At 39.3% G+C, this 19,246-nt stretch overlaps 1 protein-coding gene across 10 annotated transcripts in view; it reads left to right on the top strand.

Annotated features, from left to right (window-relative positions):
• Window positions 1-17,742, top strand: part of LOC117422535 (alpha-(1,6)-fucosyltransferase) — a 193,623-nt gene extending 175,881 nt beyond the window's left edge. For all 10 annotated transcript variants that reach the window (XM_034927695.2, XM_058987340.1, XM_058987343.1 and 7 more), the window contains 4 exons: window positions 8,075-8,321; window positions 13,404-13,580; window positions 16,377-16,527; window positions 16,634-17,742. In XM_034927695.2, the coding sequence (XP_034783586.1) occupies window positions 8,075-8,321; window positions 13,404-13,580; window positions 16,377-16,527; window positions 16,634-16,963 (905 nt within the window). In that variant the 3' untranslated portion in view covers window positions 16,964-17,742. The remainder of the gene's footprint in view (window positions 1-8,074; window positions 8,322-13,403; window positions 13,581-16,376; window positions 16,528-16,633) is intronic.
• The last annotated feature ends 1,504 nt before the right edge of the window (window positions 17,743-19,246 follow it).

The raw sequence follows: 19,246 nt of genomic DNA, 5'->3' as shown, positions 1-19,246 counted from the left end.
CAGTGGAGTGAGTAGAGCGGAAACCAGATTGGAGAGGGTCAAGGAGAGAGTGGTAGACAGGAAAGCAGAGAGCTGGCGATGTACTGACAGCTCGAGGGTTTTAGAGAGGAAGGGTAAGAGGGAGACTGGACGGTAGTTCTGGGGGGAGGTGGGGTCAAGGGTAGGTTTTTGAGGAGGGGGGTGATAGAGGCTTGTTTGAAGGCAGGGGAAAGAGGCCAGAGAGGAGAGAGATGTTGAGAAGGGAGGAGATGTATATATAAATATATATAAAACTACACTGTAACTGCTTTTTCATTGTTAAACACTGATAATCCCAAACCTTGTGCCTATTTGCTTGATTAAAGGGCAACGGTTCATACATAGCAGACTGTAAACATGCTCTGCTTTAATTGAGTGGGCAGCAGGACCCAGCAGTGGAAGCATTGCTCCCTCTTTGTGCCTTCTGTGGCACCTGGAACTAGGGCATTCCCACCATCTGTTCTGGGCTGAGACCTGCTGGACAGTACAAGGGATTGACAGTCTGCTGGGGACGGAGGGGGGACTAGATTAAATAACCTGCAAGAAACTGCAAGGCGTCAAATCTGTCTCATCAATGTGCTCAAGACATTTAACCTCTTCAGTGCTGGTGACAAGTCCTGCTCATTGTATAGGGCCACTACCAATCTGCTAATGAAGAGATACCTCCTATTGTAGCGTGCTGAAGTTTTTCAGTCAAAACCGAGATACAAATTTATGTCTAATTTAATACAGTAATACCACATTCAACTTTGAATGAAATAACAAGTGTTTTTATATACCACAATTGTTTTGTAGTTATTGATTAAAAACAAATATGTCGATGACATGTATCCCTTGTGGCTTGAGTTATCAGTAAAATGACAATTACAATCTACATCATACAGACAGGTAAAGAAAGTCTGTATCAAGTTTCAACACAATTAGACAGGCAGTTCTCTGATAGAAATATAAGCGTGACAGACAGCTAGACAGCCTCCTTACAAATCCTTATACTCTCAACAACTTGCCACAGAATGTCCAAGTATGTAGAACTGGACAAGCAAGCGGCTGTCTGGATATGTTGATTACAGAGCCTACACTAATGCAGGTTTGTAATTAAAGAAACCGTGTGAAGCACTTTATACAAACACTGGAGACGTACTTACATGTGCTTCTTCTACAGAAAGAACAAGAAGATACATTCTACTGCCTCTCTCTTCTAATCTTAATATATTCAAACAATGGCGTACCAACATTTGCAAAAATTGAAGCCACTGGACCAGTCGATAATAGGTTCAAATAGGTTGCATGACTTCCAGTCGAAATGCTATTGCATTTATTACATGCTTTTATTATTTCTAAATTCAACATTTGGAATAGCTGTGGAGATACCCAAGAACTTGACTGTAGACACAACCTCCAGTTAGAAAACAATATTGCCTAATAGGACTGAAACAACTCATTCAGTTTTGAGAGTGTTTCTTTAAAAGCACGGAATAGAGCACAGATGCCTTGCTTTATAATTGGACGAGCAGCCCCAACACTGCGGTACATGTATATTCAAAAGACAGACTGAAATCAGGAGGGTGCATGCCACCTGCACTACACCAGTTGGTTCAGGGACTGTTGTATCAGCGAGGGAGCGAAGATCATCCACCGTTAGAAAATCATATTAGGAGGTTGACACACACGTGAGTTTGCCTATGAAGCAGCTGAAGCATTCATACAGTATCGCTTTTAAAGGACAGATGAAATCATTAGAAACAAACACCTTGTGAAGGCTAGTAATGTTCTGTATGGTTTTAAGAACTGTCTGAATATGTTGGTGTTTGAAATAAATAATAATAATAATAATAATAATAATAATAATAATAATAATATATTTTTATAAAATGTATAAATTGGTGTAAATACATTCATGTACAGTACACACAGTAAAAGCCTGCTGTCATATCAACAGCCAGTGCACAGATGTACATGTGCAGAGGGTTCTCTTAATAGCATAATAAATCACACAGTTCTTGAAAGGTTAATTTGTGTAACATCAAGAGTCATAGGTAAATGCATTAGGAATTGCAGGTGCCAAATGCAATACAAAACAGCCACTTTATAGGAGGCTAGGTGTGTTTCGATAACAGTGAAAGTTTGATGATGTAAGGATAGATGGACAGACACAATCAGCACATACAGATTTTTTTTTGTTTGGTTGTAAAGCTACCTTCAATATTGAAAGCTACAGGACCCCTGTATTTAGTAATAAGGCCACGATAGCCAGTGCCAAATGCATCATGTCACTCAGGAATGACCTCTCTAATTGGATCAGCAAGCCGTGAAACTACCAAACCCTTCAGAAACCTTAGATGCAGCATGATGTAGGGGGCAGGGTGTATTTAATTGATCCTTTACCTGCTGACTATGACACACACAAACAGCGCTATGATGCACAATGCAATGTTTACTGCAACTATTTGCAGCAGACTCCCTCATAAAACATATCCCATAGATATGTCTTACAGGGATTTGATACCTGTCCTGTGAGATCTGACAGCAATGTACATTAACCTCTTTGCGTACAGACTTGTCATGCTACACATTAAGCTTATTTGGAAATTACTGCTATCCTTAAACTTTACAACTTGCATATGCAACGTTAACAAGTGGATAGTACCTTTATTCTCCAGTGGTGCGTATTTACAGTATATGTAGGGCTCTTCCTTTTCTGTTTTTATTTTTGGTCACGCGATGTCCCTTTAAAGTTATATTGAGCCGACTCCATTTCTTAATTAAACTCTTGAAAAAGTGTTGATTTTGAAACAAGATCACTTTTGTTTTTTCTCCCGTAACTTCAGTGAGACTATATGAGACTTCAATGAGAGCTCCTTATTTTTTTATTCTAACCGAACACAAAAAGCAAGTTCAGTTAAATTGCTTTTCCTGGATTTAAAATCTTAATGACTTGTTATAACCTGTTTTGCAAAGAATAGTTTCCTCTTAACTAAATCAATTTAAATTCACTTGCAGTTTGCGTCTGTTTGAATTAAAAAGAGTTTAATTGAACGGAGTTGGGACATCACGTGATAAAAAAATAAATAAATAAATAAAGAGCCATAAGAATATACTGTAAATGTGGTTCAAAATATTATCAGGTGAATTCAATTTGCCCGTTTAGGTCAACAACCATTTTGGCACACTTGAATAACAATCGTTTTCTGCTTTGATTGAGCGTGGAGTATAATGTTATGGTCATTTCATAACTGGTGTAATAGGAAAAACATAATTAAAATACAGCTTCGCTTGTTTACACAGCATTATTAGCAATGATTACACTGAGAGTGTTTCTGTTTGGCTCGGATGGAGATCTGAAACACATTACCTTAGATATAAATAAACAAATGTTGTTTTTTTTGGTTTACCCTCACAATGAAATCATTGTTTAAATGCAACCAATAGCGTCAAGCTTGGTCATGTATTAAAAGGTAGAATACAGCAGATGTACAAAATAAACTAAACATATAAATTGTTATTTGGTTTCGAGTTCTTGTTTTGTTTTAGTTTTCCATTGCATCCTTGACAATATTCTACTAGAGACCATTACAGGGTGCTTCTTCCACAAGGACTTTTTGCATCAATGTGAGACGAAAGATTTGATTAGTCTTACCTTCAACACCTGTGCGAGCTTCCCTGTAATGAAATCTAAAAATAAATCAAATCAGACTCATTGCATCTCGTTAGCAGCAGCAATTAATTCAACTAGAGCATCACAACACAATTGTCAGCAGGGTGTAGATAGTGAGACTAATAATCAAATTAGTCTCACCCTCTTACCTCTAAGCCCAGCATACATGAGGAAACATGTTTCTTCAAAAGGTGTTAGGAAACAATATCGGGGAACATTTTCAAGCAGCATGTGATCCTTTCTGAAATGGAGGATGGCTTTATTGCAGTGAGTGGTGCTGTACTTATAATTGCACTAAACTTTAAAACTTGTCTTGTGGACCCTAAATCCTGAGGAGAGAGTAGTGTACCGTATTCTTTTAAATGAGCTACATTTAAATGATCACTTAAGTTATCGCAATTTTGTTTGTATGCATCCAGACACTTTTGAGGAGTTGCTGAGGCTTGTAGGACCACGAATAACCTGAAATGACACTACAGTGCATTAGGGTACGTATCAGTAAAACCATTGATTGTAGCAGGATTCTAAACCATGCCATCTTCTGTAGAAGTTGCCATCTTAGCATAGTCACATGATCGATGACTCATGCTCACATAGTCTCTCCTGACTGGCTAGGTTTCCTTGTTTCCTTGTTCCTGGAATGACAGAACCATCCAGCATACATGAGGAAACATTTTGTCTGGAAACATGTTTACTTGTGTATGATGGGCTTCAGTCTCACATTGATGCATTGAAACGAACTAGAAGCATCTTGTACTGGTCTTTAGTAGCTATGAACCTCATATCGCTATGAACCATGCTGAGCTCAAATGTTTTAAAATACATTTCAAGGGTGCAGAAGGCTGTTCAGACCCGTCACTTAGGATTCTCCAGATAAGCTTAAAGCACCATCAAAGGCAGGCTTAGAGAAGCCACAGTACTCTTTAAATTGTTAATTTTGTAAAATGTATTTTAGTTATGTTATAAAAAAAACAAAACTCATCATAACTGGGCATAAGGACTGATTCTGAATCATCATAAAAATGTAATAAATACAGCAAAAAATATATACTATTTTTATATATTTGGTTTCTATCCCAGTACTGATCTGTAATTACATCTATTTCCAATTTGTCCCAGGTTATTACTCCATTGTTGACAGACTTACAAAAAGACTGTCAAGATCACTATCCACTCTTATCTGTGGAGTGCACATTTAGCATGGATCCCACACTCTATAAGGCAACATAACTCTCCAGGTCATATTCACTTTGCAAACTAATAATGCCTCTTCGACGAGGATGAGATTATAACATGTCTGCATTGGGTCAGAATACTGTCGGTATAGCCCTGGAAAATGCATTAGGCTTAGTGAACTGCCGGCCTCCTTCAGTGCCTGTTGAGAAGAGGCACCAGAGGAGCATGTCAAGGCAGCCCTCACCATATGATATGCAAATCCTAACAGCATCTCAAACTGTGGTTCTACGTGACTAAATTCAGAAATGGGCCTTGAATAATTTCCCCCTCCAATCCTCCAGAAATAACATGTTTAGAATCTAATTAGATAGGCAAATACAGTACATGGATGCCGAACACAGCAGCACGTAATGCTTATGGAAGCATTCTCCCGTGTCCCACAGCAAGGACGGATGACCTACCAGCTTGATCCGATTCCTAGGAATTCATCAGAGGTTGGGGGGGGGGGGGTACATTCTTATTTATGGAAGTCCTCGCAGTATGCCTCATTATTACCAATGCCATCTGTAAACATACAATACCACTTCATCAGCCATTGCAATTGATGGCACAACCGCTATTGAGTCTGTACCATCCTGGTATAATTAATTCCTTGAATAGCATAGGTTAACTGTCCAGGGACCAAATGGTGTTATGTTGTGTGCACACTAGTGCTGTAAATACCAGTCTAAATGGATCATCTTCATTTTGTATTAGTTTACAGTTCTCTTTAACCAATGAGGCCTTGAAGGCTGATTATTCAAATCCTTGAGGCCTGGATTCTGGTCACAAGGGAAGTAATCTTCTGATCCACATAGAAAACAGAATTTGGTGCAATTGTCAGTCATTGATTGAGAGAGGCCAAGGACTGAAAGGCAGGCTGACCGGCAGGCAAGCAGGCAGGCAGGCAAGCAGGGGGTGTTTAGGTCAGGATCACGGTGTGTGCTTTCTCTTGCATGCAGAGCTGTGGGGGGAGGCTTCCTTTATCCATATTGTGAGTATGTTAATCGTTTGCAGCAAATACGATGAAAACGTATTACATGTACTGGGGATACAGGCAGCTTTGCATTCCTTGTATTCACGAAATCCTTTTATATTCAGGGTGAGACTGTAATAATTAAAAGCATAAGAAAGCTAAGGTCTATATGCGATACTGTGCTATTGTACTTTATATTCGGAATCTGCCAATACCATACAGCAGCTTTTATTATATTAAGCAAGTTTGACTGTATATTGTTATTTTCAAAAGACCCATCCCCCAAAAATCTTGTATTAAATGAAACCCCTTTAAAACACGAACAGTTTTACATCTGTCAACTTCAATGCACCGCGGGTATCCTCTCTCTCTCTCTCTCTCTCTCTCTCTCTCTCTCTCTCTCTGGAATCAGCAGTGGCTGCACATCCAAGTGGAGTGTTATGAATTGGGCAGCGAGAGAGGGCATCTCCGCGGAGGATTCCACCCACGCTTGTGCAAATCAGTCCTTTCAAAAGAGCCGGACTGGAGGCAAAGCTGCTGCAGCTCCGCATTAACCACCTCATGCATCTCGCTTAGCCTTGTTCCACAGCATGACATTACAAAGCATTAGCCATTATGATTAGGTTTGCCATCGAAAATTAGCCAGAGAAATGACCGAAAAACATTATAAATGGAGTTGAAGTCTCCCAATCAGTTATTTGCACAGAGAGAAGGTCATATTGGGATGTTTAGCGCAATCAAAGAATTTGCCAAGGGTTTGTTAAAATCATTCAGGCAAGTAACATTTGATTTGTGACAATCACTGATGGGAAATAGGAAACTATCACAGCAAGAGCTGCTACTCTACTGCCTTTAATGATTGTTTATTTTATGTATTCATAATTCTGTGTGAAGGTGCTTTGATTCAGGAGCTGCTCCTCAGTTCTAGGTCTTTTTTTTATTTAGTGAGTACCTTAATTTACATAATTCAACTCAAGCAGATTCAATTAAATCAAAATAATAAATAAAAACACAAACAAAACCCAACTAAGTCTGCTTTTCAACAGAAATGAATTGTTCTGTTTTGCTTAGTTATATTGTGCACGTCAGTAAAGCCTGCATTATTTGCGCAAGGAGGTTTGGTTATTACAGAGAAACACGCCACAGCAATGGCATTAATCACTGTTCTACTACAGCTGTTTATGTATGCATTTACCTTTGTGGGAAATTATCATTGCAGCTTACAGAAAGAGTTCGCTTTGGGTCTCGAGCTGGCGATAGGTGTTATTAATTCATATCATCTAGCTGTGCTGTGTGCGTTATTGAGTAACAGAACGACTGACCTCCATAGAAAACAATGCAAGAGCGGTGTCAGATATTTCACAACTAAAGTTAACAGGTATCAAAACCAGACCCCATGTGTAACTGCCTGAATCACGCTTGGAGCTACTGTATATGTATCATGGTTCCAAAATATTTCCTTGCAATGTGATCCTCTGCTGAGCTGTCCACCTTAGCAATCAGTGCTGTTCTTATCAAGCTGTCAGGAAGCTTTTCCCTGGGGTATTGTTTCCTGGAGGGGGTTTCTCAAACCAACCAAACACACATTAGAAATGTGCCCTAAGACCTTTCTCAAGTCTCAAGGTTACTTTCACAAAGTTAAAGCAGCACAGGCTCACTTTTTATTCTTTCAAATTAATTTGTGCATGAATACAAATTGGACGGCACAAGCAATACTAATCTTTCAATTCATTGAATGCCTCATGAAAGCTTTTTAACTTGCTCAGCCTTTGGGGATATGAACTGTAATAAGGCTTTTCGATAGATAGTTGTTTAATGCAGGTGGGTTTGTTAGGGGGAATATTTTTCAAATTGCTTATTACAGCCTTTTACTAACACCTATAAATTTATGAAAAGAAATAACACTTTCAGAATATATTTAAGGTCCCTTAAAATATTTAAAATATGCCATCAATAGAATGTTGTTTTGCATTCCAATGCTCCTTTGAATGTTTATTTTGCAGTCTTTGTGCTTACGGTATCACATTTTGTTTGAAAATGGAGTCATTCCAGCTCAACTGGACCAAAGTCTTGGAAGGCGTTTCCTCCATTTCCGAGTGACACCATACATTAATAAAGGAAATATAGACAAAGCCATTCACATGCTATTTGAATGTACTGTAAGAGAGCTGCTGAGCGCTGTACTAATCGGAGCATCTTCCTTCTTTCAGGTGAAGCCAATGACAGGGATGTACAGGTCGTAGAGCTGCCCATCGTGGACAGCCTGCACCCTCGCCCCCCCTACCTGCCGCTAGCTATCCCAGAAGACCTTGCTGACCGGCTGGACCGTCTCCATGGTGACCCGTCTGTGTGGTGGGTCTCACAGTTCGTCAAGTACCTGATTCGACCGCAGCCCTGGCTAGAGAAGGAGATTGATGAAGCCACCAGGAAAATGGGCTTTAAGCACCCAATAATAGGGTAAGAACCTCCCCACACAGAGATGCAGAGTGACCTCTTAAACCTTCATGAACAGTTTTACTATGTTTTTCCCTCAGCATTTATCAATATGGAAGTGCCTTTTTAACATGTATACTTTTTATCTCTTCAAGGACCAAGCGTTTTTCAGTAGGATGCCCCCTGATGATTGAGCAAATTGCAAGACATTGTTTCACCTGAGTGATTTCTCATGGTCTTTATAAGCAATAATGGACACGATTATTTTCTCAAAATACATATTTATAAATAAAATAATAGTTCTTCATGACATTATTATCAGTAATAAGGAAACAAATTTAGTTCATTAAACATTATCTGCTTATATCCACTTGTTTCTTGATATGTATACATGTTATAAAACAATATATTGAAACAAATGAGACAGAATACATGTTCTAATATAAGTATAAGTCAAATACATCAGATTTACAGTGTTTTCACTTTTTTTTTCTCTAAACAAGTTCCTGTGGTGTTTTGTTTCTGCGTGCTGCTGTAAACTGTCTCTGCCCTTTAAAAATTAAATGCCTGTCTCAGGCAGTGAAATTCAATCCTCCCTATCCAATGATATGTGTTTACAAGCCTTACTGCAAAGCATGGTGGCCCAGTAAGTCAAAGAAATGAAGTGCGTTTTTTATCACTGGCCCAGAATGCTCACGATCCTTAAAGGGTTAACTTGTTTATGCTTCCGTTGAGAGATGTGATTAGAAAACATGCCGTCTGTAAGGCTGTGTTGAAAACAAACCCAACAAAGTTTCTTCATGGGACACAGAAGAAATTACTAGGGCTGTAACAAAGGGTACATTTTTTAACTTTCGAATATTCTGAACACATTACCGAAGGAAGGTTCGAACCTTCGATAGTACTAATGTGCATAATTTACTGGTGACGTCACCATAGCTACTGGTTTATATTTGATTTCAAATCCTATTATCCTACAGGTAATCCATATACATGGAATAAAACATTCATATGTAGTTTAAAAATACATTATATAGAACAGTAATCATGTTTTTATAATTTAAATAAAAATGAAAATGCACATTGTTTATGAGCACGTAATTGATGCTGCTTGCGATCTATACAGTAAGCTTGCATTGCAGCAGCACCTTATTGCAGCCAATTAAAAGAACTGCAGCTCGCTAAGGCAAAACAAAGCTTTATTTAACAGTCACCGTTGACATCTTCTGTTCTTGGAGAGAGTGGTGAGGGAAAGAAATGTTACCTAGTCATGTTGTTGAGTCTGAATCACTTGGATCTTTTAAGACCCAACTAGACAAAGTTTTCTGTTCAACCAGCTACTAGGAACCGGGTGAGCATAGATGAGTCGAATGGACTCCTCTTATTCATACTCTATCTATCTATCTATCTATCTATCTATCTATCTATCTATCTATATTGTTAATTTACTACACTTGGATATCATTTTACCACAGTAGGCAGGGTGCTCTGATATTGTTGTCTAAAGTAGTATACCATATAATCCAGACTGTGATTGTGAAGCTGTCTTCAAGTTAAACATGCAGATACTTCAGGGAATAAAGTATGACTGATCACTGTCAAGAACGATCAGATGTTAGCAAGGTCATTGGGTGCATTAGGATGGAACCCCCTGACTGGGAGAAAATACATTTCTTTCACTACACTCCTGAGTTTTCAATTTAGTTTTAATTTTCAAAGCAAGTAATGGTGTTTGTTGCCTGAATGAGCCTGTTGAGAAATGACTGCCTGATGCATTACCCTGGCTAATAATAGGGTATATTGTCATAAATGATTCTATCCCACGTCGTTCTGAAAAGGGTTTTTTATTGTCAGTCTGCGAGAAAATATGATCAATGCGGTAGCATTAGAGTACTTAATGATAAACTGTAGTGGAAAAAAGTCACATTTAAAGATCTCATCAAATGAGATCAATGATTCCATTTCAACTGGCAATTCAACTGATTGAGAACATTCAGAAATGTGCTTTATTATTATTACTAATCTATAGATAAACAATTACCTACTTAATATTGACTGTCATGCAAACTGAACGTGTGTGTCTCTGCTGTGCCATGGTGTAAATGGCACGTTGTTATGTCACAATCTTTAAGGGCTGATTCCACCGTGTAACAAATTTTTTTTTTTTTTTGGTTCCTGGGTAGTAAGTGTTATTTCCTAATTGCTTATGCCTCAAAAGTATAGAAAATGGCTATTATTCCCCACAAACTTTGCTTTTGTGACCAGGACAGTGATATTTTGAAATTTACCTATTTTCCAGAACATTCCAGATAGATTCAGTGCTGAGTAAACTTGGAGTAACTTCTAGAACTTTCTAGAACTTTCCAGTAGTATAAATAGTAGTATACATACAGGGGCCTTAAGCCCACCAGTTCAGTTTAGTTCCAGCTGCCTAAGTGGATACATATCTGCATTTTTCTGAGATGGCATCAAGGTCATAGGAGACTTGGTGGCATTCCTGATGGGTCTCCAAGGCGGTTTTACCAAGTTTCCCTGCTATCTTTGCCTTTGGGACAGCAGGGACACCAAGGCGCACTACCACTGGCTGGACTGGCCACAGCGGACCAAGTTCTCTGTGGGGAGGAACAACGTCAAGTGGGAGCCACTGGTGGACCCCCGGAAGGTGCTGATGCCACCACTGCACATCAAATTGGGCCTTATGAAACAATTTGTCAGAGCTCTAGATAAGGAGTTGGCAGCCTTCAAGTACCTTCAAGACTTCTTCCCTAAGCTGTCTGAGGCAAAGGTCAAAGCCGGTGTCTTCGTCGGACCACAGATAAAGACGACCCTGGAGTGCAATGAATTCCCCAAGAAGCTCACTAGTAAGGAGAAAGTGGCTTGGAACAGCTTTGTCGCAGTGGTTCGGGGCTTCCTGGGCAATCACAAGGCCGAAAACTATGTGGAGCTGGTTGAGACTCTGGTGAAGAACTACGGCACAATGGGCTGTAGGATGTCCCTCAAAGTCCATATCCTTGATGCTCATCTTGATAAATTCAAGGAGAACACGGGAGCGTACTTGGAGGAGCAAGGCGAGCGCTTCCACCAGGATATACTGGACTTTGAACGCCGCTACCAAGGACAGTATAACGAGAACATGATGGGAGACTACTTTTGGGGGCTGATTCGTGAAAGTGATTTACAGTATAATTGTAAATCTCAAAACTACTCACTTCTAAATCTTTTGTAGTCATTTTTGTATTACTTTAGTATAAATACATGTTAATTTGGATTCATATGTTGTTTTTTTTTTACTTTATGTGAACGAAGAGACACAAATTCGCCAGTTTTCTCATTGGAAATAGGTCAATTTCAAAATATCACTGTCCTGGTCACAAAAGCAAAGTTTGTGGGGAATAATAGCCATTTTCTATACTTTTGAGGCATAAGCAATTTGGAAATAACACTTACTACCCAGGAACAAAAATTGTGTTACATAGTGTTCTCAAACCATTTACTCCAAATTGCCATTTATTTCAGATACTAGAAACGCACCTAATAAAGCTACCAACCCAGAAATGAACAACTCAGACATTCAATTTAGGGGCTTGTGGTTAGTCTAAAATTGTAATTTGTTTTAGAAATGCAAATTATTATTATTTTTTTTTTCTTTCTTTCAGACAGAAAATGCGCTAATGAGAATTTGGAGTAATTAGCTTTGAGAATGTATCCCTAAGCGTTTTTCCGAATAAACAACACATTGTTAGTATAATCTAAGGGAAAACACTGCACTGATAACATACAGATTCAAATGGAAATCAGAAATCTGCAGCAACTGTGGAGTTTCTGACTGTGTGCTCTCAGCTGAGAACCAAAGCTGTCAAATCCCTTGAAAAAATAAGGAGAAACACCAAACCTTCAAAAAACATTCTCTAAAAAAAGGTTTTGTGAAGTGGAAAGTTGATTGAATTATGGGTTAAGCTGTACATAAAGCATTCTTTGTTTGTAAATGTTGCGAATGCTAACGAGGTACGGAAATTACACTTAAAGCCTTCGTTAAAATGAATTTAAGACATAAACTTACCAGACGAATTCAAGGTTGACTGAGGCTTGTGCTGAAATAAGATGTTAAAAAACGTGTTGAAAACACAAGACTACAGTAGTGTGCAAATTCATTAGATTACCTCGAGATTTATCATGTTTATCCGTTGTGCTCCACCTCTGGGTGTGAGAATTTCAATTTCCGGTCAGTAATCAGTGATATAGAAACAATAGGCACTCGTGTGAAAATGTTAGACCACTTTGTGCTTTAATTGGGCATCTTATGCAACTTCTAATAAGTCTCATGCATTTTACCATTTATGGCTTTGTGTGCCTTGTTTCTTACTATTTTAACACTAGAACCGCCGTGGTTATACTCGTACCTTAAACTGCCGCTGGCAGTCATTATGACAGTTACATTTTAAACAACATCAATATTAAAATGAAAGACAAACTATCTGAGTTTCATTCAAGCACATCAGATCAAACATCTGCACAGCCGAAACGGGGTAGTTAAATGAACTATTAAACATAAACAGGTTTATTTTTTAACTTTCACTACTTCAAAAAATGAAAAACTATAATAAAATAAACATGTCAAAAGAAATGTAGTGTGCAGTGTGTAAACAGGTATATGTACATACAAAACTGTAAAAACTAAAGTAGTTTTTAATTTAAAACAAAAGTAATATATGTTTTCTCTTGCGTGTGTCACTCAATGTAGCACAGAATCCAGGTTGACCTGCTGCAGCCTGCTGCTTTGCAGTTTTCTGTTCGAAATCGCTGCCAAAGGGCTGTGGCTAGCTTCAAGATGAAATCTCTCCTACTGATATTTTCCCCGGTACATTCATTGTACAAAACAAAGGAATTGATGGCTGCCAGGTCCAGTAGAGATAACAACTGCTTGTATATAAAAAAATAGAATATTATAGGTTATATTCAAAATAAAAACATGTATTGTAAAAGGCACTCAAAATGATGGCTTTGGCGGTTCTAGGTGGGCGGGATTATAACTTCCTTAACTTCCTTATCCTGCCTTTCAAAAGTATTTTGAAATCCTGTGAACCTGCTCCTCTTTTTTGTCTGCAGGGTTCACGTCCGAAGGACTGACAAGGTGGGAACGGAAGCTGCCTTCCACCCCATTGAAGAGTATATGGTGCAGGTAGAGGAGCACTTCCAGATGCTCGGCCGGAGGATGCACATCGACAAGAAGAGAGTGTACCTGGCCACAGACGACCCCTCCCTGCTACAGGAAGCAAAAACAAAGTGAGCCTACCAACCACAGAAACAGCGCTTTCACATAACACTGGCGTTAGTCCCTGCCGTTTCATTAGGTCCAGCTTTTCCCCCACTAAGGACCCATTCATTTTTAATGATCAAGCAATCTCACAAGTGCAGTGGGACCCCATCCATTTTTAATGATCAAGCAATCTCACGAATGCAGTGGGACCCCATCCATTTTTAATGATCAAGCCATCCCACAAGTGCAGTGGGACCCCATCCATTTTTAATGATCAAGCAATCTTACAAATACAGTGAGACCCCATCGGTTTTTAGGAATGTAGAATGATTAGGGGTGGATCTTTTATCGCCCAGTTTCTTTCCCCAAACAGACTCACTAAATATCTTGGCATCCTTGAACAGATACTTCCCTCTTTAAATATATGTACAGTGGTAGCCAAAATCAGCTATTCATCTGTCGTGAGACTGTATTTAAATGCAAGTAGTAACTGTATCTATAACACATTGAGAAAGACTTGTCCTAGAATTTTAGAAGTTGTGTTTTTTTAGCTAGTACTACATTGTCGGAACTTATGGGTAACATTTAAATATGAAATGATCCCAGAGTTAATAGTCCTGGTTTTAAAAGTTTTCACTTCACAACGATTCCTTCTTGGAAAAGCCCAGTGGTATTTCCTGGCAGTTTTCAAATGCAATATCAGAACTCGAGCCAGTTTTCTATACCGCAGCATGAAGCTAGCCTTTATGCACACAGCACACAGAGAGCAAAACCAATTGGAGGCACATCCCAAGTCCCTCCAAAACATGTAAGCAGTAAAACAAATTTTAATGATGCCAAAATTTAATGTGCAACATGAACAAAGCTTGCATTTGGATTTTGAACTCAGACGCTGCTTCCCACATACAACACTGTATATACAGAGCTCTGGCACTGTCTCTGATGATTTATTTGTGCAGATTTTTTTGAAGTCTTTTGGGACTAAAAGCATTAAAGATTACATTATATTTTTCTTTTATACCCCTTTTCCACCTGCATACCCGAGCCATGAGGGCTCCAGGCCGTCACGGCTTGGGTGGTTTTCCACTAGCAAGATACCCGACCCTAGCCGACCCGTACCGGTAACTCCAGCCGCGCAACATATCTGAATCTGGCTCGGGGCCGAAGCAGGCTGTGGGCGGGGTTATTGCATTTCGTCATCACGCTCAAGAGTCATTCCCAGAAAACATGAGAAAAAATGGCTGACATCGATGTAGACGAGAGTTAAGTGAAGTCTTGGGACACTGACAAGGTGCAAGCACTGGAGTCAAGCATTCGAAACGAGAAAATGTATTCACGAATTTCACATAGTTTAAAAGAAATGGGATTCAACTGCAGTCTCAAGCATTTTTAAAAGTCCGGGGATTTCTCTTCAGCTGCATGCAAATAGTTTGAAACAAGCAAGCATGAGAAACAGAAAAATAACCAGGCTTACCTTTTTTGTCTTATGTCTTCTGGAGCTGAGTTCCGTGTTCGCAAGACTCATACGGCTCTCTGCCATGAGCATTCTTCTCCTCTTGATGTCAAAATGAAAAATATATGGGAATATGTTATAAATATTTAAAGCTTTCTTTACTGTACGTCTTCACTATTGAAGGTTAAGTGTCTTCCTATTTGACACACAGACATACATGCACAACACTTGCTTTCTACCTGCTGAACACAGATCTGTGTTACTGTAAACTCCCAGTTGTGATCTTCGTATACACAGTGATTCCTAATTTATTTTTTAAACAAAGTGGGCTTGCGCACACTTACATTTTATTTCTTGAAACTTTTTTTCACACAATGCGGTATACCCAAGTAGTCTTTTGAAAACAAATATTCTCTCCAAAACTAAACATGGCTAAAAAAAATACTTCAGAGTGCCTTTGAACATATTTTTTTATTTCCTACAAACTGTAGATAAACGAGAGGTTTATCAGTTTTTTAGTCTTTTTTTCTGAGCTTTCTGATCCCCCGTTTCATGGACACTGTAGAGGTGTGTGCTGTGACCTTTCAACTCTGGTTTGTTTATTTTTTTTTTTAAAGGGGCAGTGCTGTAGCTACTCAAACAAACATTCACAGACGTTTCTTTCTTATTATTGAAGACAAAATATATACGGTTTCATTTTGAACACGGTAACAAAAACAATTATTTTAATCTAAAAGCAATTGACAATTGTATGTTTTCGTTGTATATATAACATTAAAACACGAACAGGTCCTTTAAAAACCCTTAACATATTGTAGATGGCATTTAAAAACGACACATAATCTGTAGCTCTGGCCTAATGCATCATAAACTTGCGACTCAGCTCGGCTCGCCTTTCTCTAGTGTAAAACCAACTCAAGCTACCTGTACCAGGCTGGCTCGACTCGTCACCGGCTCAGCTCTGGTGTGCAGGTGGAAAAGGGGTATTACTGTTCTCCTTACAGTGCATCATGTGGCAACTAAATGTTCTCTCTCTCTCTCTCTCTCTCTCTCTCTCTCTCTCTCTCTCTCTCTCTCTCTCTCTCTCTCTCTCTCTCTCTCTCTCTCTCTCTCTCTCTCTCTTTTTGTTCACCATTGCAGTTTAGTTCAAGTGACTATAGCTACCTATTACTATCCAATATTAGACCCACTTCCAAATAGTTTAGAGGGTGGTGCACCATGGGCAGCCAGGACGGTACCATTTAGACTGCAAGGTGGTAAAATAGTAGGTAGATCCTTCAGGGAAGTTGGAAGTGGAAATCTGCAGCTAAGTGATACAGTCATTTAAATCTTGTTTGAAGTCTCTCAAATGTGTTGTTTTGCATTGCAGGTATAAAGATTACGAGTTTATAAGCGACAACTCCATATCGTGGTCTGCTGGTCTGCACAATCGATACACCGAGAACTCCCTGCGAGGTGTCATTCTGGACATTCACTTCTTATCCCAGACAGACTTTCTGGTGTGCACCTTCTCCTCACAGGTAGGACTGTCTCCATGCCATGCAGGACATGAAGAGCATTCACCTCACCTCGCTGCAAGGATCTTACTGTTTCCATGAACTGCCTAACACTCCCACTCTATTGCAGGTCTGTCGAGTCGCCTACGAGATCATGCAGACCCTGCACCCTGATGCTTCCTCGCACTTCCACTCGCTGGACGACATCTACTACTTCGGGGGCCAGAACGCTCACAACCAGATAGCCATCTACCCACATCAACCCCGGACTGGAGAGGAGATACTGCTGGAGCCCGGAGATGTGATCGGGGTGGCCGGCAACCACTGGGACGGCTACTCCAAAGGGATGAACCGCAAAATGGGAAGAACGGGGCTTTACCCCTCCTACAAAGTGAAGGAGAAGATAGAGACTGTGAAATACCCAACCTATCCTGAGGCTGATAAGCAGCTACCACAGTAGCCAAGAAAGAGACTGTGGTAACACAGCGGTAATGGCAACTGGTTGGTACTTTATCCTTTAAGCACCCATTTAAAGTGGCATGGGCGGACTTCTTTTGGTTGTAACATGTGATGCAAAAAAATAACACAAGGGATTGCAAATAATATTCTTTTTAAACATTTTGAACGGACTATTGTAGCCAGGACTAAGACTGGAGATGGACAAATGGTTATGTTTTGTTTTTTTATGGATATCCTTACCTACCTACCCCTACCCATCCTTCCGCTTCTTTATCAACGAATGTACCCTTCTAAAAACCCACCTACCATGTCTTTTTACTGTTTAGACTGTTGCATTCATCATGTCTGCTATTTTTTATTCTCCTCAGACCTTCGTCAGACTGCCATTTTGTGCTTTTAATGTGTAATTAGGAACGGTTTTATTTGTCGTGTGTATGTGTGTGTTCCTGAACTTGGTGCCTGGAAAAAAACTAAATGGCTTTTTATTAATTATTATTATTATTATAGTAATTATTATTATTATTGCTAAACCATACTCTGCGTTATTGCCGAGTCTAAATTTGGACCTTGCCAGTACTGCTAGTGTTGGTTACAATTGTGTCAACGGAAAGATTCCATAAATTGTCTGTTTTGTTTTTTTTTTCTTTTTTCTTTTACCCTTCTTACAAGTTTTAAACACACACCTAAATTAAAAAAAAAATGTGTAGGTCATAAAAAGATTTACGTTAATGGCCATTGTCTTTGATAACAAAAGAAGAAATAAACCTGGATAAACCATTTCACTTGTGTGTCCTTAATTCTTATTACTCCAGTATAATTACACGCGTTCAGCAGGGATTTAACTGTACAGGGTGAGGAGTTTTGAGTGTGTAATATTTTAAAGTGTAAGCCTTTTTCGTTCCATTCCAGCCGAGTGACAATGTGACTTTTCAGCTCAGCTTGCCTCGCATACTGTATTCTGCATATGCATATAAAGAGAATAGGTGGATCTGAAAGGCTACACTTTCACATGATTTGAATGGAACGAGGGCTGTTCAGTCCCAGCATCTATGACATAATAATTTATTTTCAAATTTAATTTCTGTTCATTTCTCAAAAATAAGTTGGTGTCAAATCAAATGTCACATTTTTTGTGTAATGTCAGTGCTGTGAACAAAATGCATTTGTAGGTTCTAAAAAACAAAAAAAAGAAAATTCCACTGGAATTAAAAGGTTCCGTTGCTCCAGTATTTGAGTTGGACTTTTCTGTGAATCTGCCTTTATGTGTCTTCAAGCTGCTTTGAGCTTGTCTAGAATATCTGAAGTGCTGGCAGTGAACAGCCCTCCTCATTCCATTTACATCATGTAACAATGTTACTGTTCAACTCTTTCAGCCCCACCACTGGATTGTTATACACAGAGAGTACAGTGTAGGTGGGTGGCAGCATGTTAAACGATTTGAATGGCAGTGAAGGGTGTTCAGTGCTGGCACTTAGAGTTCTCCAGACAGACTCAAAGCCAGGTAAAAGCAGCTATAGGGAAAAGTGAAGACTGCATGTTGTAGCTACAGACAGCAGAACACTACTTTCAAACACCATAAAATAATGTAAAAACGTAAACTATAATGACATTGGAAGCTACATTTGTACACACTGCATCTTCAGTTTAAGAAACAACAATGTCAAATAACTTTTTAAGGGCTATCGTGAACAGTAAGTTCTGTCATCGCCAACAAAACCACCTTACTCTTTGCTTTGCCATTCATAGCTCATGCTTTGCAATACTGTAGATAATATAATCTGTTTATACCACAAGTATTTCAAAATGTAATTTCAAAGTGTACTACGGTATACACCAGAAAGAATAAGTTGTTTCCATGACTGAAACCCTTACTGTCTTGGATTACCTGGAACCAATTAAATATGAGCAACGATACACAGCCATACTACTGATATTGTGGACTGCAGTGTGTCTTTGTTTCAACAAAGTGATGAACATTTTATTGCTGTAATCATACACCATCCATATTTAAAAATGAAATCAACAGAGTGGTCCCCGAGTGGCTCACCTGGTATAAACACAGCCGTGTGGTGTGCAGGGTGAGTCATACAGCGCAGGTTTGCATCCTGTGCAAAGTAGCTGGTCTTTGCTGGGGATTCTGACAGGAGCGTTGCATTGGCTCTGGCGTGCCCGTGGGTTAACGAGGCAAAACCTGCAGAGACTCCTCACTGCACTACAGGAGCCAAGTGAGCTCAAAAGTGGACACCTGCAGGGCTGGCCTTTGTACTCCAGAGGTTGGTAGTTC

The sequence above is a fragment of the Acipenser ruthenus genome, chromosome 15, assembly GCF_902713425.1.
Source record: "Acipenser ruthenus chromosome 15, fAciRut3.2 maternal haplotype, whole genome shotgun sequence".
Taxonomy (NCBI): domain Eukaryota; kingdom Metazoa; phylum Chordata; class Actinopteri; order Acipenseriformes; family Acipenseridae; genus Acipenser; species Acipenser ruthenus.
Note: the sequence above shows the minus strand (reverse complement) of the source record. Positions and strands in the feature narration are given on the sequence as shown.